We start from the raw sequence: 22883 nt of genomic DNA, 5'->3' as shown, positions 1-22883 counted from the left end.
AATTTAGTTTAAAAAAAGGACCGAGGCGGGGGTGGGAGGAGAGAGAAAAATACTGTTCTTTCTTGATTCAGACGTCAAACTCTAGACATCTAATGCAGCCTGAAACAGGAAAAACAAATTTAGTGGCTGAATGTTATACTTGATTAATGTCTGACTCCTCGTGCAAGCACAGTGAGTCATCTAAAATGTGGGTATACAAAGGCCAATTCAGTGCAAAGCACACCATTCCATTTCAAAATGGTGAAAAGATTGAGCGCTCATACTCATAAAAGAGTCAGTTTGGACTTGCTTCATGATGCTGGATGGTCTGATTCAAACAGGGATAGGTGGTCTAAAAACAAATATGACGCACTGGAAAAAAAATATGCAAGCACTGTATTTTTAATATTCATTAAAGCATGGTAACAATTTTACATCTCTTCAACAGACATGCATAGATATACAATGTTCATTATGATTAAACATTACAGCAACAATGGGCCTAGCTTCAAGGACTTCAAGGTCAAGAATCGCCTATTCACTCGGTGACTGTAGAACATCAACTTTTTTGTTCAGGTGTTTCTAAAATAAACAAGGATGTCATTTTGTTATGTGATATCTGAATAATCAATGTTTTCCTTCACTGGACTAACCACTGTTTCTGAACAAATGACTGTGTGAGTGTGTTCTTTCATTGTGATCAGAAGTCACAGGTTACTACACGTGAACACAACTTGGCCTTTGCTAATCCCTGTAAGTGGTTTTAAGCACCGTCGTCCTGTGTGAACTATGTTTAAACATAGGCATCAATCAAACAGTGGCATATCACTCAACTCTTGAATTAACAATCAGACTCCTCTGGGCAAATGTGACATTCAGGGTATTTCCTGCAATGAGGTGGTTTAGGACAGTGGCCCATATATATCTTTAGGGAGTCATACAAGTTGTTTTTTAAGCAGTGGTAAAACAATTCTGAAATAGAAATCACCAAGTGATAAAACGGTAGTACAAATACAGTACAGTGTCACTGCAAATGTAAACTATATTGATTTTAGCTTCTTTTGGACAGGAAAATGTTGGAGAACCACTGGAACAATTTAAAAAATTGTATAATGACATGGACACTCTCACGGGGGATGCAATGCCTCACCGCAGTAACTACAATCTCAATTCAAGGGGGAAAAAACTATAGTGAATAGTACATAAATGATCAAGAACAGTCAAAACAAAATCAACGCATTAATACACCCCTAAAAAATATAATGTAACTGAATGAAAACATTTATAATTTAAAACAAATATTTTGTTTACTAATAAATTTGTTGTATTTGGACTCAATCATTTCTAATCAAGACATTTAATGCAGTTACACAATAATTTATAGATCCCTCAGTATGTAAAACAAATAGGAGGTTACCCAATAAACACATATATGTAAGACAGACCCACACATGAATTTATTTTATAAACCCTTATGAGGCACTCAACGGTAGTTGTCTTGGCAGGGTTCACATATTAAAATGGTAGAATGATTGCTTGAAGTCAATATGGAAAACAGCAGGATCACATACGATAAACATATTATGCCACATTTTACTCTCACTCAAGCAAACAGATATGCAGTGGCAAAACATATTGAACACCAAAGTACAGAAATAAAGACAAGCTGCACATGGACATCCTTTCCCAATGGGAAGATGGAAATGCAAAAAGAAAACCCAATTCAAAACATTGCAATGGCAAAAATAATGAATGGTTTGCATACAAATAATTTCACTACAAGTCATGGGAAAAGACTAAATCTTAGCGTTGTTGAACAGATAAAATGTAAAACTGTTAATCTATAATCTACATCATTTCACTGCAGTTCTGTAAACATGGAAACAGCAGGGCTTGATCCTGATACAAGCTGAACACTGACATTCCAAGTGATGATTTAACAATTTTGTTTTCTTATATTATTTAGACTATCATGTGAAGGTCAAAAAAGCTCTACAGTAGACTGTGGCAAAATAGTGTCTGCAATTAACAGTGACATTGACAAAAAAAAAAAAACATGGGAAACATCAGCACCTGTGGCTGTCAGTAATTCATAATTGTCTTTCAATTTACTAAAACCCGGGGCTGGCAGCAGGGCTGTCGCTATCTTGCGATTAGCTAATCCGACAGCCTTGAAGGCAGTTCAGAAATGCAAGAAAGCATTCTGTCAGTAGTTTTAATATATATCCAAAGCCTGGTACTGTTCCCTGGTCAAAAAGAGACATTTGAACATATCTGAACCTTTAGGACAGAGTATTAAAACCATTTTGGCAGTAGCAGTAGGCTTTGCAGTCTGCACAGTATCTTTGTGAAAATTACGCATAGTAGGTTACTTTCTAGAAGTTGTTCTTTAAAACACAACATTAGGTTTCATTAGGTGGTAAGGCAGTTTCTTTTGTTAAGATCTTTTAGGCGAGAAAATATAACATTGTTGTAGTTTTAGATACATTCATGTTCCATAATGTGATTATTACAATCAATTTTAAAAAATGGGAGTGCTTTAACTCTGGTTTGGTTATTTTGGTATTTCTTCTACCATTTCAATGTTGCATATTCCTGAAAATGATCCAGGCTGCTTGTTCTGCTGTGTCAATTAATGCATAAAAAACATCTTTCAGTTATGTCATAGTATGAATCAAGATTTTTTTTCCAACAAAACCCTCTTACATTGAAATTTCAATTTTCTTTCTTGTTAAAAGGAAAATATCAAGGGAAGGCAATCTTGAAGCAAGTGGGTCCTGATGTTTTACAAACACCAGGTTTAGATCCCACGCATTTAATAATATTTAGGCGTAGTGTGTTGAAAGAGAAAAGATCTCTTTGAAAAAATGTCAAACCGTTCTGAAGTCAAGTGAGAACTATATGAAAATGTAAATTCATAATGGAAACTGAGGGGATTGCCTTCGTTTAGTGGAACCAGTGAGCCAGCCTCTGATTTAAGGCCCAGGGGCCCCTCCTTCCTCCATGGTAGCAGCAGGGTTGGGATCCTTGTGGAACGAAGTCTCCTTGTAAATGAACCAGCAGTTTCCTGCCCAAAGGATCAGATTCAAAAAGCCAAAAATCTGTGCAAAGACAGGAGAATAGAGGGAAAATTAGACAATAAGTGGTAAGTATTCTGTCATTATAGATTTCCTGAAAACCAAAGATTACCGGTACTACTTTTCACCCATTAGGTGACAAAGGCAGATGCTTCAATATCCATCCATCCGTATCATTTTATTCAAACAAATTATTGCTATTTACTCTTAATTTCAAGTCAAAGGGAAGGAGGAGTAAATTGAAATTGACGTAAACAAGTAAGCAAAGAGGAGCAAGGTGAAATAACTTGAAATCAACGTTCCTGCCCAGGCAGAGCAGGCGCACGGTGTGTCACCTGCATTGAATTAACTCTTGAGTGCCCAGATTAGTTGCTGTAGATTTCAAAATGTATGATGGTGGTAGTTGCACTTTTAAATTGTATATGGAAATGATTCCAAGATTGACTAGAAAATTTGAGATAATGCAAATGCAACATAAATACATTACCGGGTATTTAATTTGAAACTTTCACCAAAACTGCAAGATTTCAAACCCTCACAATGTGTAAAGAACCTGGGTGTCATTTTTGACTCTGAGCTCAGTTTTATTCCTCATATTACAAATGGAACTAAGATCGTTTTTTATAATTTTAACAATATAGCCAGAGTTTCTCTCATAAGCTAACACGGAGTTACCGATCCATGCTTTTATTTCCTGTCGTTTAGATTATTGTCATGCCCTTCTCTCTGGCCTCCCCAAAAAGAGTATTTCCACCTTACAATTACTCCAGAATTCAGCTGCACGGGTGCTGATGAGGACCAGAGGGCACGAGCACATTACACCAGTTTAAAATTGCTGTATTGGCTCCCCGTGTGTTTCAGGATCGATTTTAAGATGCTTTTATTAGTTTTTAAATGTCTTAATGGTCTTGGGCCATCTTGTTTATCTGACCTGCTTTTATCATATCAACCCTCGCGGTTCCTGATGTCCTCTGGCTCCGGCCTTTTAATTAATCCTAGGGTGAGAACCAAAACACACGGCGAGACTGCATTCAGCCATTTTGGTCCACAGCTATGGAATAACCTGCCAGAGGACATCAGGTCCGCAGAGACTGTTGATATTTTTAAAGGGAGGCTCAAGAAATACCTTTTTAGTTCAGCTTTGAAATAATTTCCTGTTTTTATTCCTTAGCTTCTTTTATTATTTTGTCTTTTAGCTTTGTTGTTTTCTGTTGTTTTTTGTTTTTAGCTCCAGTGTTTCCTCATGGGGGGCCTCCGCTCCTGGAGGCTCCAAAGCATTGCCTTTTGACAGAACTGTCCATTATTCAAATCAATGCACAAGTTTCGGGAAAATTAATGCACCTCAGAGAAGAAAAAAAACACACACTGTGGCAGTTTGATAGAGCAGTTTGGCCACTGGATGGCACTGTATACAATGCAAAACATGATTAAGTATCAAATGTTCCAAAGGGGAAGAACAATCACTTTTCTACATCTCTTTGTGGAAATGTTAGAAACTCTACAGTCTGTCTTAGCTGTGGAGTGAACACCAGAAAATGAACATTATATGCCTGAGAGACAGGGATTCTTTTTTCAAAATTTAGGAATGACAAAGCTGTTAAAGTCAAACTTGACTTACCACTGAGGCATTTAGGCGTCCCATGGAGGGAAATTCTACTGCTTGGCAGTGTGTACAATTCTCCACCAAGTGGTCCGGGTTTGTGGCCCATTTAACGTCAGTCAGACCTTTGCCCCAGGCTGAAGAGGACACAAGCCACAGAAAGGCGAAGGCAGCGGTCACCACCAGATCCTTGTAGAAAGCAAAAACAAGCATGGGTAGCATGCTTATCTCACTGTATTCATCCCTATTTCATCCGTTAAAATGGGTACTACATTTTGAAATGACACTCGACTGGTTGCCCAGTTATTTTTCTCCTTGCCGAGTTAAACTAGGCCATCTAAGGGGGTGGTACCGGTTTGTTAGTTATAGCAAGCATTTTATGAAGCTGACGTAGAGCTTCGATTTATCAGCATTTTTTTTTTCTATTAAAAATTGTGTAATAAATTTTATGGTTCTTCCTCCATCATCATTTTTTAAATACACAACAAAGCAGTATTTTTACACATTTTCAACATTTGTATTTAACAGGGTATTGCAAGGAAGTGCACTGTGGTTGTCATATCAGCAATAGTAGTTGCTGACTACTACTAAGACACTACAGTATCTGAATGATACTGGATCCAGTGGATAAAAAAAGTCTACACACCCCTTTTCAAATGCCAGCTTTTTGTGATTTTTGATAGATAGACCAGATAGACAACATAGACAGATAGATAAATTAATATTTTGTAAGTTCTCACATGGGTATGTCATTATAAATTATTGACCAATATCAAGTGTTGATAAGTCACTGATAGTGTAGTGGTACACGCGCCCGAGTTGTGTGCGGGCAGCATGGGATCGATTCCCGCTCAGTGATGGTGTCTGTGTGTGTGCGCTGCTAATAGGATTGCGTCAGGAAGGGCATCCGGCGTAAAATGCTTTGCCAAATCAATGATGCGAATCGAGCGTGCATTTGATTCGCTGTGGCGACCCCTGAGGGGAAAAGCCGAAAGGATAACAACATCAGGTGTTGAAAATGGCTTCCTTTGTTTGATGCAATGTGTATGCTCAACAAACATGCTAGTTTTTTGATTTCCTTTGGTTTTGGAGATGCTAAGTTTCTGCTTGATGCCAGCAATATGCATTTTTCTAATTCTTGCATGAGCGTTTTGTAACGGTGTTACTGTGATGATATGCTTTTTAAAGTTCAGTCCAATTACTTGCTTTAGTTTACGGGCAGATCTGAAACATTCAAAATGGTGAATACGCTAATGTATCCTAGCAACGGGCCATCCTGTGGAAGACAGTATCTGCTATCTGTACTGTTTATGTTTGTATTTACCACCTACAGCACAGGTGTCAAACTCAAGGCCCGGGTGCCAAATCCCACCCGCAACCTCATTTTATGTTCATGTGTGTCAACTTCACATTTGTGGCAAATTTTCTTCACTTTAACAACACAGAGATATGAGATACTGCAATGTGTTATTAGTTACTAATTCTCCCCTTTAAAATAAATTGAAAAAAACTTGAACAAGCAATTACTTACTGGCTTCTAATTTCAAAGCTTGCTATCCATTAATTTGTTGTGTATATATGATAATATAAGATGATCATACATTTATATGGGTTCACAGTCACAATGGCCCTCCAAGGGACACCATAACTACGATGTGGCCCGCGACAAAAATGAGTTTGACAGCCCTGACCTAACAGAAATGACTTAATTAGTTGGCTTCTGATTAGATAAAATTGCCCTACAACCGCCCCTTGCCTTAGCATGTGCGTAGCAACCTGTGGCTTTTCATATGGGATCATCTCCGAATGTTTTATTTATTTTTAAATCCTCTCTCTGAACTGATGGATATGAATATGGGAAAAGTACGGTACTCACCATGAACGGACCACGGGTGGTCTGACGATAGACATGCTGATAACCGAGGTAGAGAATCAGCGTAGCAGTGCAGTAGAGAAAACCAAAGACACCCACACACACAAAGAACTCTGCAGAGGAGGAAAAGTCTCCCTGGAGGAAGGTGTGATTTGAAGGACTGCCATCACATGAAGGCATCTTATAAGGATATGCTGACAACCTAAGGAGAATAGCAGAAAAGACAAAACAACACTTTACAGTCAGCCCAGTAACTCTTGAGCAAGAATCATGATCAGAATCATAAAATACCATCCTCACCTGGCTTACTTGTTAGTCCAGGAGAGCAAGAACAGGGTATAGAAATATAAATTAAAATAGATTTTAAGTTGCAAGTTCACACAAAATCACTCGATTGATTGCAGGGTTGATATGCAACAAAATCGGAAACATTTTCTTTAATTAAATATCAAACCCTAATGTCAACGCTATCATTAAGAATTCCAGTGTTGAGTTTTCAAGCACTTGAGGAAACGAGTTGACACCAGCAGAGGTTTGAAAGTGTTCATTTAATTAATTTTTTTAATTGCCTTCATATTACTCACATCAAGTCCTTACTTGTAAACTTTGTTTGATGGGCTAGTAAAAGAAATTGATGTCTGATGTTGTTGTGGAAATATGAAAATGATCTGAATGTTATTACAGCTCATGAACTCCAGGACAACTGTTTGAGAAACAAAATTCTGGCGTATGCTTCTGTATAAAATATTGCAAGAATGGTGTCAGCATTATTTATCCATCCATCCATCCATTATCTGTACCGCTTCTCCTCACAAGGGTCGCGGGGCGTGCTGGAGCCTATCCCAGCTGTCTTTGGGCAGTAGGCGGGGGACACCCTGAACTGGTTGCCAGCCAATCGCAGGGCACACAGAGACAAACATCCGCACTCACAATCACACCTAGGGGCAATTTAGAGTATCCAATCAACTTACCATGCATGTTTTTGGAATGTGGGAGGAAACCGGAGTGCCCGGAGAAAACCCACGCAGGCACGGGGAGAACATGCAAACTCCACACAGGGAGGCCGGAGCCGGGATCGAACCCACGACCTCTGAACTGTGAGGCGGACGTGCTAACCAGTCGACCACCGTGCCGCCCATTATTTATCCAAATGAAGCTTATTAATATTGTGGGTTTAGAGATGAAGGAGTAATGACAAACCACGTGTTTTCAATTCCCAACAGGGATTTTCATGGCGGGCTACATCGTAGTTATGGTTTCCTTCAGAGGGCCGTTATGACCGTGAAGTGTGACCTCAAAAGAATGGATGATTGCCTCACATTACAGATACACAACAAACTGATGAATAACTAGTTTTGAAATCAGAGGACAGTAAAAACTGTTTGTTCAAATATTTATTTATTTTAAAAGGGGTATTGGTAAGAAAAATACTTGCAATAGATCAACATTTTTAAAAGTGAAGACAATTTGCAATTTTGGTATTTAAGCAAGAAGCAAAGTCGATGCAGATAATTTGCTTTCGTGGGCCCCATAAAATTATGTGGCAGACCGGATCTGGCCCCCGGGCCTTGAGTTTGACACCTGTGCCCTACACTAATGCTGATTCTAAATTCACCCAAACAATACACATGTTTTTATGTATATGTATAAAGTCCATTAATACAAACGACTTTTGACTTAAGTTTTCTACCTGAATGGGTATCCAAACACAGGCTTTACATGGACTGGTTCTGCAGATTCAGGACATTTGACTGTGAAGTGAGATGTCCCAGAGTAACCTCCAGTTGTGGCAAAGGCAAAAATGGTAAAAACCTGAAGGGGAAATAGGGAAAGAAGAAATTGAAATGGTCAGATGAATCTGAGACAGCTGTATTGATAGATTATCAGTAATCAAGTCTTGCGTTCCAATTTGGATGGGAACGCTAATTAGGGTCTTTGACAAGATGACATTGGCAGCTTGCCCATTGATTAAATGTATTTTTTTTTAAAAACAAGGATTTTTTAAATTAGTACACAACAGTAATGAACAATAATTACATATCATTAACACAACAAAAACAAAGTGCTATGCAGTTTACTGTACTTGTGTCTCGTACCTGTACACAGGATTTTAAATTAACAAACGGCAACCTGCCAAATGTGGGTTAAAATTAATTTTGGCGGGCGTTGATAAAAACTTACTTGCCAGTTTGGCCTGTGATGCATGAGGCATTTGTGTCAGTCAGATATAGGCTACTTAGGGTTGGGCATCTAGTCTCAAGAATCGATTGGGACGAGACTAACATTCAAATTCTCCCGGATTCGTTTGCATTTTAAATTTCCAGTTCTCCGTTATGGTGGCTCGTCCACTGACCGGAAGAAGAACTTGCCAACCAAGAAGTGCGCAAGCGCACGTCGCGAGGGTGCACCCGACACCAATTACAAGTATAACTTAACTTTGTTGAACTAAATGAAGAGTTGGCTCAGTGCAAGACTTACAATAAGATGATATTATGAAAAGGAGGTGGCATGACATGTATATGCTAATGCAATGCCGTGTCTGATGAGCTTGGTGCGCCCTCCCATTCTAAGCCTACAGCACACTGAATTTCAGTGTCATAATCAGGTGAGTTAGACATAAAATACATCTATTGACAATTTTGATGCGTCTAACAACTAAACTGTGGGCTAACCCAAATGCAAATAACCAGCTAACATGTGTCTGCAACTAATCTGATCTGGGTTACTGAATATTCATTGAAAGGTACTTTGACTCCTTGTTGCTGCTGAATGACACATTTTTACATCTCTGAAACGTTGAAAATGTGAGAGATTACTTGTTTTTATTTCATGTCAAATGTTGTGAATGTCACATAATCCCCAAGGTCAATTTCATAGTCAAATTATAGGTCAAAAGGTCAAGTTACTAAAATATGCACCAATCTTCTAAATAATTGCATATTTGGAAACCTTGTTGAAATCCCAAAAAAATCTCAAAATTCTGTAGCTCCCAAACCCATGCTCAGATTGACCTAAAATTTGAGATTTTGTGTTGTGCCATCAGCATCAACAAGAACTCCAAGTTCAATTAAAATCTAAGCTTGGTTAAAAATTTCACATTTTGGCATGGAACGACCCTGAAGCCACCGGCCATCTTGCGTTGCCACTGTCTAAGCATGGCTAACTCAAAAACATTCATTTCTCAGCAGTGTTTTCACATTATTTTCTGTCTCTACAGCGAAAATGCCACAGTTTGTGGTGTACAGTTGTACTCGCGTGTTGAACCCCTCCACCTGCAGTCACATCCTGTTAATAGCAATTGTATTGTGTTGTATTATAATTCCGGTTAGACTGCCCAACAGCTGGAAGAAAAATCCACAGAATAGCCGCACCGGTCTATAAGCCGTATGGTTCAAAACCTAGGAAAAAAGTAGCGGCTTATAGTCCGGAAAATACTGTATATCTCTGACTCAAAGATTCGTCTATACATCATTCCCTAATGCGTAATAATCTTTTTTGGAGCTTTTGGCCAGGTTAAAATGCTTTTTGATCAGTAAAAACACAGTTAAGTGAAGTTTTAATCAGTTCATTCATATTAAAGCATTCAAGCTCATTCCTCCTCTTTAAGCATCGGCCCCTCCTGATCCAAGAAAATGACTGTGTTTACATGCAGCCAATAAATCAAGCAAGGAATCTTGGTCTTTGTAGTCCAGGAAGTGCTTGTATGCGCACTGTTTGTTGCGCAACCCACCAGACACCAGACCTTTTAAGCGAGGAGGAAACCGTCTGCTTCATTCGTGCGGTGAGTGACATGAATATAATGTGTTTTATTGACGGAAGCAAGTAACAAGCGCAGATGACGTAAATTGCGTCATGCCGTCCGTGCGTCGCCGTTTCAATCGGGTTATATAACGGGGAGAGGCGGGGTTTTGGTGAACTCTTTTGGTTTTGGTCTTACTTTCGTGTTAGAAAAATAGCCACCAAAATAACTTATTTTTCCAAAAGAAATTTGATCGCCATTGTGCTAAAGGTAAAATATCATCATGTACAGTGCCTTGAAACAGTATTCACCCCCCTTGACATTTTTTGTGTTTTGTTGCCTCACAGTCTGGAATTAAAATGGATTGTTTGAGGGTTTGCATCAATTAGTTTACAGAACATGCCCACAACTTTGAAGACGTGATATATTTTTTATTGTGAAGTAAACAACAAATAGGACAAAATAACAGAAAACATCATTGTGCATAAGTATTCACCCCCCCAAGTTCAGTACTTTGTAGAGCCACCTTTTGCGGCAATCAAAGCTGCAAGTCGTTTTTGAGAAGTCTCTATGAGTTTACCGCATCTTGCCACTGGGATTTTTGCCCATTCTTCAAGGGAAAACTGCTCCAGCTCCTTCAGGTTTGATGATTTTCACTGGTGAACAGCATTCTTTAAGTCTGACCACAGATTCTCGATTGGATTGAGGTCTGGACATTGACTAGTCCATAAAAATACCAACACACGTCTTTGACTAAGCTTCTCAGTTTGACAGTTGTCAAACCATGACCTGTGTTCTATGCACAGGAAAATAATGCATTCATTAAACAAGTCTTTTGGAAAGAAACGCATTTTCACTGCTGCTGATTTGTATACAATGCTGTTTTATTTTGTTTTGTGCATCACAACACATCACAAGTTCACAACTATGGGAAAAGCCTGGGGGGGAGAAAAATAAAATTGAAAATTGTCTTACAACTACTTGGTAGACTTGATTATCCATTCATATTCTATGCTGCTTAAAATTCCTGTTCAAGATCAAGGGGAATTGAAGACTAATCGTCACTTGGTATCAGATTGGAGGTGGACTCACCCTGGACTGGTTGCCAGTCAATCAACCTGGCACATAAAAAGAGCCTTAGAATCTGAAGCCACACTGCCTGCACCTAAGTCAGGATAATGAAACACTACAGTATCAGTGCCTGACTTAATGATAATGTAAAAATGTACTTGAGTGACTTTGATGTTTTTATTTGTAACTCAACACAACTTTAAGAAACAAGGTGCTAATTTCTTCATATCAGAAGTGCTTCGCATATAAAAGCCAGAAAGATTGTTGTCACGCTAGTAAGCATTGTTCCTCAAGTTTAACGGCTGTTATGTTGCATTGTTTTACCTCTTTTCCATATAACAATGCATGTCAGCAAAATGCCTTTTGTCAGAGAAGGGATACAAGCTATATCTTCAACTATGCTGACAGAGTGCAGACACCAGCAGGAAGAAAGGCGAGCAAGCGATTCATTTCCTCTAACCTTGACATGAACTGACTTTGCAAAAAGCTTATCCCACACTAGGGCAGGTATCCTACAACCCGGCTAGACTTCTCCAAAAATATTTTTTTATGGTGTCTCAGACATACTGAGACACAATCAGCTTCTTATAATCAATGAATATCTGTTGTGTTCTCTCCATTCATTCACTATCCACTTCAGGGTCACAGTCGGGTTGGTGCATACTGCAACTGACTTCAGGTGACAGGCGGACGCCACCCTGGACTGTTTTGCAAGTCAGTTGCAGGGCACAGAGAAAAACAACCATTCATTCTCATAGTCACGCCATCACTGAGTGGGAACTGAAAGCCGCAACTTGAACCAAACACAGGTGAATGCGATCTTATGTTGTGGTTGTTATTCATTCATTTGTACATGTCAAAAATACCGGTACAAATTCAAATTTGGGTCTTGGGCTGAAAAGGTTCAAGAAACCCTGACCTACAGTAGCTGTGTGTAACTTGGCTTTTCCTCTACAATATTATGTTCTATGTAGCCCCACTAGTCTAAACATGGCATTTTGATTAATATTGCGTTTGTGGAATATGAGTTAAGTAGTATAATCCTGAAAATGTCATTTTCAGTCGACAGAAAGTGACAAAATGGCCACCACGTGAGATGGATAAAAGTTGGTGGATTTTACTGCTTAACTCATATTCCACAAACACAATCTTAATCAGAATGCATTGTTTAGACTAGTGAAGGCGCATAGAACATATTATTGCCAAGGAAATTTGGGGGTTGACTTCCTCTTTAATTATGTAAACATTCCCTCACACAAATGTATGCTGAGCCATTACTGCATCTGTGAAATTGATACTACATTCATTAAAAATTTCTCCTTGCATCGAAATTGCTTGGTAGCATGATGAGCAAAGTCAATTCTGAAAAACGCTTTCTTTATAATGACCAGCAGGGGGCAACTCCGCCGTTTTCAAAATAAATGTGATCAACAAGCGTCATTTGGTCATTTATACACAACATCATTACAAACACAAAACTCATCTACATCCTTTTCACGCCTTTAAGAGGCAACGCACGGAAAAAGTCAAAGCGTGCAGCATTTGTGCTTCCTGCTTAGTGTGGATTTTCTGGAATGGGTTTCAACTTTCAAGCATCTCTGGAACTGCAAACGATTTCTCAGCTTTCATCTCAGCCTTGTTTGACCCACCCAAGCCAGACTAACAGCACCCCCAAATAAACCTGGTAGCCAGGGCAGGGATTCCGTGAGCGAGTCCAGTGTCGCACCCTGCCTTCCACAGTCAGACTCAAGCATTCCGCACAACCCTTTTGACCCAATATGTCAAGATAGCAAAAATAGCCAGCCACACTCCGACCCTGCAAAATCGCAGTTTCTGGCTTTTATCCATGTCAAAAGGCTGTGGCATACAGGCCTGTCATTCAGGAATACACATCCTGTTTGACATTCAGGAATACAAACATATTGTCTTTACACAACCACTTTGTGGTCTTCTTTTTTTTTTTCTCACCCTGGTGGGAGGACAGGCGTGCGTTCAACTAATTTAACATTCAACAGAAAAAACAGTATGCAGTGCAAAATAGTGAGCAGAGAGTGCATGAACAACAAAGTCCAGTTCAATGACTGTCACTCAGTTTGAGGAGGTGGAATAAGAGAAAGGGAGCGAAATGAACAAAACTAACAAAAGTACAGTACAGTATTTGATCTTAAGCAGTGTTGGTAGGTTTTTACAAGTTATTCAACGCAAATGGCAAACCTCATACAAATAGAAAACTAGGATGGCAAAATGTATAGCCTGAAAAATTGTGTTTGTCCATGTTAGCCAGTTTTTGCTTCATGGAGAATGACTGTTTTCTGTTGGTCGGATAGGGCTCTATGATTTGCATTCTGGGCGGTTGCGGTTCTGATATTTCGAGGTTAAAAAAAGGCACCCAATGAACTTGTTTGCACATGAAGCGTGAGCGAATATGTCGGCACACAGCAAAGAAGGGAAAAGAAGCAGCTCAGTTAGCGCTTATTTCTTGCCTGTTTTCCAGAAATATTTTGTGTAATTATGACTACAAATACATTCGTGATCGACTATGGCATGTTTTGATGTTTGCGTACAAATTCGGATTACATTGACGCCATTAGGGATGGTTCAGTCCGATCCGGTCCACTAGGGTGTAGAGTCCGATCCAGGCCAAAAGGACTGGATCTGAATCGGATTGTTTTTATTAGACCCATCCAATCCATGAGGCCAAACTATATCATAAAAATCTTCAACTTCCCTATGTTTTCGTTACAGAAGCCGAAGCTTACAGAGCTGTAGCCACAGCGTTTTCCTTCTTTCAATCGGAGACCAGAATAGTTGTTGTACAAACGTGGTGTTTTTAGATGTCAGTATCAAGCAAATTACATCCACGTAATCTACAATTCTTAAGAGCGACAAAAAGAATTGGATCAGCATTGGCCGAACCTCAAGGCTGCAATATTGGTATCGGATATGAAAAAGTGGTATCGAGCCATCCCTCGTAGGAATGGAACTTTGTTGTAAACTGAGGACCCCCTGTATATAGAACCTATCCTCTGTAGCCAAAACAGTAAAAGTCTTGTTATCTTTGGTCTTCTGTCTTTACAAGGAAATAGCTAACGGGGTATTATTGGCGCATCTCAAACTACAAGTGCTGGGTAGTGATGTAGTCTGTCATCGCCATGCTATGGCGTGCTATATTTGGGTACTTGGTCAAATAATTGGGCTTACCGGGTAAGGCACTAAAACTATACTTCAAGTTATGTAGGTAACTGACATTAAGAATAGTATTAGTAATCCTTTCAATTTAAAACAGAATCAAAGTCAACACACAAAACGTCTTTTTTCTCGGTAAGATATTTAAAGCGGAAATGGAGCCTGCAATGGAACTTAACGGCAAACGCCATTTGTTTGAATGACAATAATCGAGCTCAGATTTATAATCACTTTGTTCCACAGTCCAAACTGTCACCATCATAAAACCTTGCACAGGGCATGCTTTTGAGTAACATTTTAACTTTAACTGTCATTGATTATCAGCAGAAGTTAACCATTCTAAAAAAATTGGTTTGACACTGACAAACTATCTCTGAATTAAAAAAAAAACAAAGTATATAATATTTACTAACATACAAATTCTAATATATGTTAAAAATTGTTTTAATTAAAAAAAAAAATTCAACTTAGTGATAACTAACTAACAAATCACAGGTCATTCATTCATTTATGTTAACTGTCGCATATGTTTAATATAATATAAAACCAAACAACATAACACATACACCTCGACATTTGTGGGGTCTCTACAAACGTTGTCATCAACTATGACTGTGCATTGAGAACCTCACAATGCTTTAGGTTGTGATTCAATTTGATTTTGTATTCTTCGAGGGTGTAATATGATTCAGTAACGATTTAAATGCTCCCATATTGATTCAGTAATTAGTAAAAATACACAAATAGGAGTAAACTGACAATTTTGAAGCGTCAGAAATAAAAAAAATCCACACAACACATTTGTGCATATGAAATACATATGTTAATTAATAAATGAATAAATACAAAAATACATCCATACATAAAAATTGTGTATAACACCTAAAAAGTAAAGTGCATGTAAAACATCTTGGGAATTGTAATAATAAAAAGTAGGGATGTTCGTTATCACTTTTTTTCCAGACCGATACCAGCATGAATACTCAACTCTTGAGTACTCACTGATACCAAGTAACCGATACCACTAGTACTTTTGATGCATAACATTTTTATTAAACCAATAAAGAAAGACCTTTCGTTTCAAGGCAGAACAGTCACTCTGCATTACAGAATTTAAGTTCAAAATGAAACACGAACCACTCACTCTGATTGAGGATTCCTTTGTAGTAAATTAACAAAAGTGAAAAATAAAACTGAGAACTCCTGGAGTTTTACTCTTTGTTCAAAATAAACTTAAGGGCAAAAATAATACAGGTGCAATGCTTAATTGTCAAGCATGACACCATGAAGTCGTAAAATAAGGCTGGGCGATACAGCTGAAAAATGTCTCACCATAAATGTATTGCATATTTTTTACCTATTCATAATAACAACAAATATTAAATGGATTAAATATAATATACAATAAAACAAAACCATCCAGAGGAAAAATACATTCACACAAGCCACGGGTGACATTTACTTCCTGATAGTAGAACGACCGCAAAAGAGGGCGCCAGTAACTGGTACGACAACTCGATACCTTGTAATAAGAGGGGTATTGGCTTAGAGCTTTTTTTTTTTTTTTTTTTGGAGGTACCCAAATTACACAAGGACTTATTTCACTCCAAAATTCACCCATGCATTGACCATCTTACATGATCAAGGAGGGTTTTCAAGAAGATCCTCTGCTCTTACGGTAGACATGACTATCGCTACGCTTTAACTTTAGTGAATGTGGAATGAGGATTGACTGCCTTCACATGAACACAATTTTGGGGGGCTTTGTTTTCACCAACCAATCTGTGGCCCATGTGCGTGCTGAACAGTAGCGCGTGATTCGTATGGATCACGGATCAAAGTTGATCTGTTGCACCAATAGTTACATAGGGATTAGTCGCTCGAGTTTGGCGGCAGTTTGCAGGCAAATTTATAGGGGACTCCAAAATTACCCATAACTTCAGATTTAAAAGTAGAAGGCGCTCGATTCAGGCTGCTACTGCTTGCTTTTGTTGCCATGTTGTTGTTGTTTGGTCATATGTGGCTTCAGTAACTGTATACAAGTGCAAAACATACCCTACTAGGCAAGTGTTGAATCGATTCAGGCGATTTACTGAAATAATATTGAATTGAGAGGGGAAGTACTGTGTAGCATGTACATAGGACAAAATACGCTAGGAAACCTTGGGGCCACAACAGAAATTAAAGTGTGGACTCATTGTTAACTAGGTCAGAGGCAAATGGTGAATTGCCGTAGAATATTATTATGTTTTGCAGAAGCTGTATTTAGCAATTTAAAAGATGTTGTTCACAAACGCTGTCTATCCACAATTGGTCTGTGAAGCAAGTGCAGATTTCAAATATTCTTTGAAGAATATTGTCAAATTATCATTATTGAGTTTTTTGAAAAAATATAGAGGGCTTTTTTTTTGCCCCTATCGCCCACCCCTACTCTCACTGTGGTTCGGTGGAGTCCCAAAGCTTTTGAAATGGCTTTATAACCTTTACCAGACTGTCTCGGGAGCTCTTAAATGACTAAAGGCAGTGATATAGACGACGCGATTGTGGACTGTGAAACAGTAGAACGTGATATATGGTTAAGATTAGTGTTGTCAATCGATTGAAATATTTAATTGTAGTTCATCCTTCCAGCAGGGACGAATATAGATCTATGAACAAAACCATTTAATATAATGTGTCATTGAAATGTTTACAATATATGTACATGTTCTTAGGGACGCCCAAGAAACATCTTGTTTTACAAGAGCTCATTTTTCAGTTTTCTTTCAGGACACAATTTAACGCATTCTTCATCCTATGTTGAAAGAAAAACAAGTATTATATTATTGTTGAATTGTTTTTGATAAATAAATATGTATTTGAGGATATGAGGGCTTTCATTCAGTACAGACATGTTGATTATTGGCCCTGCTCGTCATCGGCACCTATTCAAGGACACCACTCTGAGTCTCGATAAATGTACTATTACCCAAAGAACTATTACTAGAATTCCGTTTTTCCATCTCCGCAATATTGCTAAAATTTGTCCAATTCTATCGAATAGTGATGCAGAAATTATAATCCATGCGTTTGTTAGGTCTCGCCTCAATTATTTTAACGTTTTGCTCTCTGATCTTCCCATGACTAGTGATAAAAGTCTGCAGCTAGTCCAGCTGCTAGATGTAAGGAGGGAAAAAAGTGACATGTTAGGGTCAATTTACCCCAGTCCTGTGCTCAACGTAGTCCATGCATGGGGTACAAAAACCGGTGTGTTTTTGGCAGGGCAGTTTTAAACAACACCTTCAATGTCATCACATGAATTGAACAATAGGTTGGCTGACTCCTGACTACAGTTAGCTTTTGGAGAAGTTATTTACCTACAAGTTGATATTAGGGATGTCACAATATCTGCAATGTTGTGATATCGCGATATTAAATCATTCTATCCCAATGACATATTTTATGTCATTTCGCAATGGGTATGAAACAGTCTGGTACTGAATGAGTTAAAATAGCCACAATATATCATCGTCGTCATGTCACGATATTAATAGCAGCAAATCTGTTTGTGCAGTTCCAGCCCCCTCTGGTGGTTAGTTTTATCTTCTGTTGTGACCGTGAATGCCAATCGCATTCTATGACCTATTTATGCAGAAATACAAGTACGTAGTACGTACCGTGTTTGCCGTTACATCAGGGTACAACTTTTGGGCACCTGCTACAGTATTTCACAGATTTTCTAAGTGATCATTTTGATGGGTTCTTACTGTATACTTACTGTAATGCCCTGGCATGTAGGAAAGGAGAGCCACAGTCGCTAATGCACTTTTTAGCCGTTTACAGAACCAAGAACAATAATACAAAATTCACAAGACGACACCCGCGCTGAGCTTCTGTCGGCCACAGCTCACACCCAGAGACTCACAAGCAGACCCCACATCATAAAGGCACATTTACTCTACACAGAGACACCACAATACATACATACAATAGTATTTTCTATAGATGTTATGCAATTATTTCGAGTGGTGAAATACATTTACAATACATTAGTTTAACTCATTCACTGCCTTTGACAAATTTACTTTGCTTTTCACTAGTGTTGTTCCGATGCCGTTACTAGTATCGGGGAGTATCCCGATGCTGTACTAGTAAAGAACGTTGACTGCAGTGTGTGTGTGTGTGTGTGTGGGGGGGGGGGGGGGGGGCAGTGCGGTACAGGAGATATAATGTCGGCGATATGTAACTACTTCAACATAGAAACTCCAGCTATAGCGAATGTTGCAAGAGGCGGAACCAAAGTGGCTAGGTTCAATACATTAAACCTGATGCAACATTTGAGAGCGAAACATGTGAACGAGCACCAAGAGTTTGCGGCGGCACCGAGCACTAACAAGGGGAATTGACCGCAACAACAAACCCTGCTCAATTTACATTGAATGCAGCGCCTTGTACAGTATCTTGCTCATTCACGACACTGGTGTGTGTGGTGACTGTTCAGTATTAGCCGTCGCTATTGGCCCAGAGCGGACGCTCTTAACCAATGGCGGGGCTGCTTTTTCATGTTGAGAGAAATAAAAACTGTGAGGTACAGGAGAAATAATGTCGGCGGCGATATGGAACTACTGTACTTCAACATAGAAACTCCAGCGAGTACAACAGCTAAGTGCAAAATTAGCGGTGCGAAAGTTACAAGAGGTGGAACTAATGTGGCCAGGTTCAATACGTCAAACCTGATAAAACATTTGAGGACGAAACATGTGAACAAGCACCAAGAGCTTGCGGCGGCAGCGAGCTTGAACAAGGGGAATGGACCGCAACAACAAACCCTGCTCAATTTTGGATTTTGGAGTTGAACTTGTTGGATTTTTCTACTGCTTGTTTTTGGTTTTGAAAGTGGATTTGGGAACAGAAGTTGTTGCGATGGGTCACTAATACTCAAAACAAACTTTTATAATAATGTCCTAGTTACAAAGCTTTTGTAATTAATACGACACAATCTCTCTCAAAGACACCTCATGTATATTATTTCTTATTTAGGTGTTTAAGTCTGACCAAGCCATGATAGCAATGGTTTTACATCCAAGTGAGTATGCAGTTCTTTAGAATTACAAGAAAGAAATGCTCACAGATATCTTCCCCCCCCCAAATGTCTGGTATCGGTACAGTATCGGCATCGGACGTACCGCACAGCTGGGTATTGGAATCGGTATCGGGGCCAAAAAATGGCATCGGAACAACACTACTTTTCACAGTCCAGTCCCAGGAATTTATTTATATTTTTTTCAAATTTTTTTCAAAAGTTAGGGTTAAAGAGGGTCTGAGAATGTCTGGCAGTGAATGAGTAAAATTTCTTTACTTATTTTTGTGGCAGGAGAAAAATCACTCTCTTTTTTTTTTGCAACAGTATACCACCGTATTAGTAAGCCTTTATGGATATGGTCGTAATGCAGGTCAATTCAGATTTTTTTTCCCCCCCAATCGGCCATGTATCAGACTTTTTTTTCACGTCAATTTGAACAGTACAATCCTCGTTTTTTTCTTCTTCCAAATCGAACCCAGGCAACTTTTGTATGTGGATGTAAATTGGATATGTTTGATATCCAATGCAACTGCAGCCTGAAAGCTCAGGTCACGCTCATCCAACCTTTGTCATCAAAAGGCAAAAAAAAAAAAAAGAAAAGTCACAATTGGGGAAAAACACAATGGCGGACGAAGGATCAGAAAAAAGTCAGTGGTGAAAAGCAGATTCTTTACAACTGATGAATAGTGTCAACGGGGGGGGGGCGGTGGGGACAAAATCCTTGAAATTGCCACAAATGGGTCAGAATTGAGACCTACACGCAGGGCAATATTTACTTCTGTAAACAGTACGCCACATGAAGCGTTTTGTGGGCATGCATGTCACTCATCATTGTGTTTTCTTTATATTTCAGTGTCACTCCACGGATGCATCGCATTCACATTAGAAGACATTTGTCTGTGTAACATGAACAACTACATAAAAAGATCAGATTTAACAAAAAAAAAAATCATAACTGGGCATCACTCCCCACAGTGTGAACGTAGCCCTAGTACGGACTACAAAGACAATGGATTTGTATAAAGAAGTAATATTGTTTAATGTTACTGTTAATAACTTGTTAAATTTAGGGCTGTCAAACTTAAAGTGTTACTATGGAGATTAATTTAAAATTTATTAATGCGTTATAAAAAAAATAAATAACTCAGTTAACTTGGTTTTATTTACTTCCTGTGGCAGCTGAACTCTGCTCACTTTACAGCCAAACTTGGAGGAGAGTCACTGTAATTTGCGCACTTTGAAAAGCCAAATTCAAATACCATATTAGTTTTAAGTCTTTGCTTTATAGTTCAACAGTTGTATTTTACAGGAAAAGGATTGTATTCATGGATAAAAAAAAAAGCTATTTGAACGGTCTTTGAATCAATATATACTTTAAATTTTTTTCCACATTAATTCCTCTGTTCCAAGCGTTGTAAAAAAAAAAATGCTGATCAATACGATTAATCACAATCAATTATGGAACATTTTTATGGAACATTAATTTTTAATTAATTTTAAAAAATGTAATCGTTTAAGAGCACTCGTTTAATTATGCAGTGGAAAAATTAAAATATGGTCTCTGTTTGTGAAAAGGGCTTTGCAAAAAGCATCTTCTAGCTGCTTGTAACACCGGTCATACACTACTACTGTACACTCTACCAAAGACGAGCGCAGTCATCTGTATTTGAAACATAATACGCTTCCATTATTAGCAGTCAAATGGATAGGGCATTCCTCAAATGATTTCCTTTTTTACTACAGAATCATATCAGATAACTCACTACACTCAAGACTTATCTTTAGTGGATATATGCAGAGTTTCAGTCGCCAAAGTTCTCATAACTCCTGGTTAGCACATGCAGCTGTTTTTATCTTTTTTTTTTGTCCCACTGCAATTATGGAAGTTTTCTGTCTTGGGGTAACAATATCATGCATTCAGTGTGACAGAAACCTTTCTGAAAGTAAATGCAATTCTGTTTCAGCATCGGATCTAATTTCGAGTGTGGTGTGAATTTTTACTTTGTTGCCATGGGAAGACATTTTAAAAAAAATACTAATATCAATACATAATCTGGATCCGACTGGATGATAAAGTATGAGGGGCACACGACGCCATGGACTAAAAATAAAAAAAGTTGCTGTATTCACTGAATCTGAATAGGATTTGTCAGCACTGTGAAATGCAGCACGGTTAGTTGTTTCGCAAGAAATTGCAATTAATACAGGCTCGTGTGTGTATGTCATTTGGATAACACTAATGCTGCACACAGTTTGTTTTGTTATCAGAGCCAACTTTACCAGAGAAATTTGAGACTTCTCTCACTTAACTGAAAGCTATGGCGTCAAAGTCACGCACCTCAACGGCCAAAAATCAATATACGTGCAAGTAGGAACCCGCGTAGCTTGTTTCAAAGTTTGTTTGTTTTTTTCCAGTTAGGTTATGTTTACGTACCCATTCTAGCACACGAATAAATCCAAGTGGTTCTTTCAGTGGTCCTAGGTCCAGAGAAAATCCAGACACCGTAGTCTGTGGACATTTCACAAATTAGTAAACGACCAATTAGACGAACAACAAGCACATTTATTATTTACGTTACCTATCGGGCGTAATAGCGCTTAGAACAGCACTCAAATAACAACACTTACCTGCACCTGCGTGTCACTTTGAAGCCCTGCCCTTTGTTAGCCAAAAAACTCGAGCAACAACATGCTACCTTTTGACAGCTGACAAACTGTAGTAACACAAAAAAACTCACCTACCTGAATAGAGTCCATCGAGACGTACAACGTATAGAAAGTTTGGAAGAGTATCCTCTACTTGTCAAATCTATAGAACATATAGATGTTTAGAAAACGTTACTGAGTTTGAAATCAAACAACTGCAATCAACAAACACTATGACACTACAGCGAAACGGACATACGGGTGCCAGCTGATATAGGAAACTGAAGCCGTGACAGAATCCGCACTACTGGAGCCAACATAACATCCGGTCAATACCTTTCAGAATAAAATGATTAGTCGACGATGTTACCACTGGTCACGGAATGGGTTTTTGCTAATGCGCGCATGCACGCACACAGGCGCCCACGCGCACACGCGCACACACACACGCGCGCGCGCGCACCCCCCCATATATATATATATATATATATATATATATATATATATATATATATATATATTAGAGCTGCTCCATTATGAAAAAAATACAATCATACAACGGCGTATTAGTGCCTTTAATCGCATCAGGCTGACTTTAAACTCATCGTGATGACTTTAAATCTCATGATGACTTTAAATCTCATCTTGTC

The 22883-nt window shown here is 38.6% G+C and overlaps 1 protein-coding gene across 2 annotated transcripts; it reads right to left on the bottom strand.

Moving 5' to 3' along the window:
- Positions 1–363: 363 nt before the first annotated feature.
- Positions 364–22569, bottom strand: sypl2a (synaptophysin-like 2a). Of its 2 annotated transcripts, XM_086041569.1 has the most exons (7): positions 22493–22569; positions 22330–22396; positions 22022–22096; positions 8220–8341; positions 6533–6731; positions 4675–4845; positions 364–3080 (listed from the first exon to the last, which is right to left on the bottom strand). In XM_086041569.1, exons 2-7 carry the CDS (start codon positions 22342–22344, stop codon positions 2955–2957), a joined length of 708 nt encoding a protein of 235 aa, XP_085897695.1. In that variant the 5' UTR covers positions 22345–22396; positions 22493–22569; the 3' UTR covers positions 364–2954. The 2 variants fall into 2 exon arrangements, with proteins under 2 accessions (XP_085897695.1, XP_085897694.1); XM_086041568.1 differs by lacking the exon at positions 22493–22569 and having other exon boundaries at positions 22330–22486.
- Positions 22570–22883: the final 314 nt, after the last annotated feature.

Source organism: Filicampus tigris, chromosome 9, assembly GCF_054856515.1.
Source record: "Filicampus tigris isolate MCC_2025a chromosome 9, RoL_Ftig_1.0, whole genome shotgun sequence".
NCBI classification, from domain to species: Eukaryota; Metazoa; Chordata; class Actinopteri; order Syngnathiformes; family Syngnathidae; genus Filicampus; species Filicampus tigris.
The sequence above is the reverse complement of the archived record's forward strand: the minus strand, read 5'-3'. Positions and strand labels throughout refer to the sequence as shown.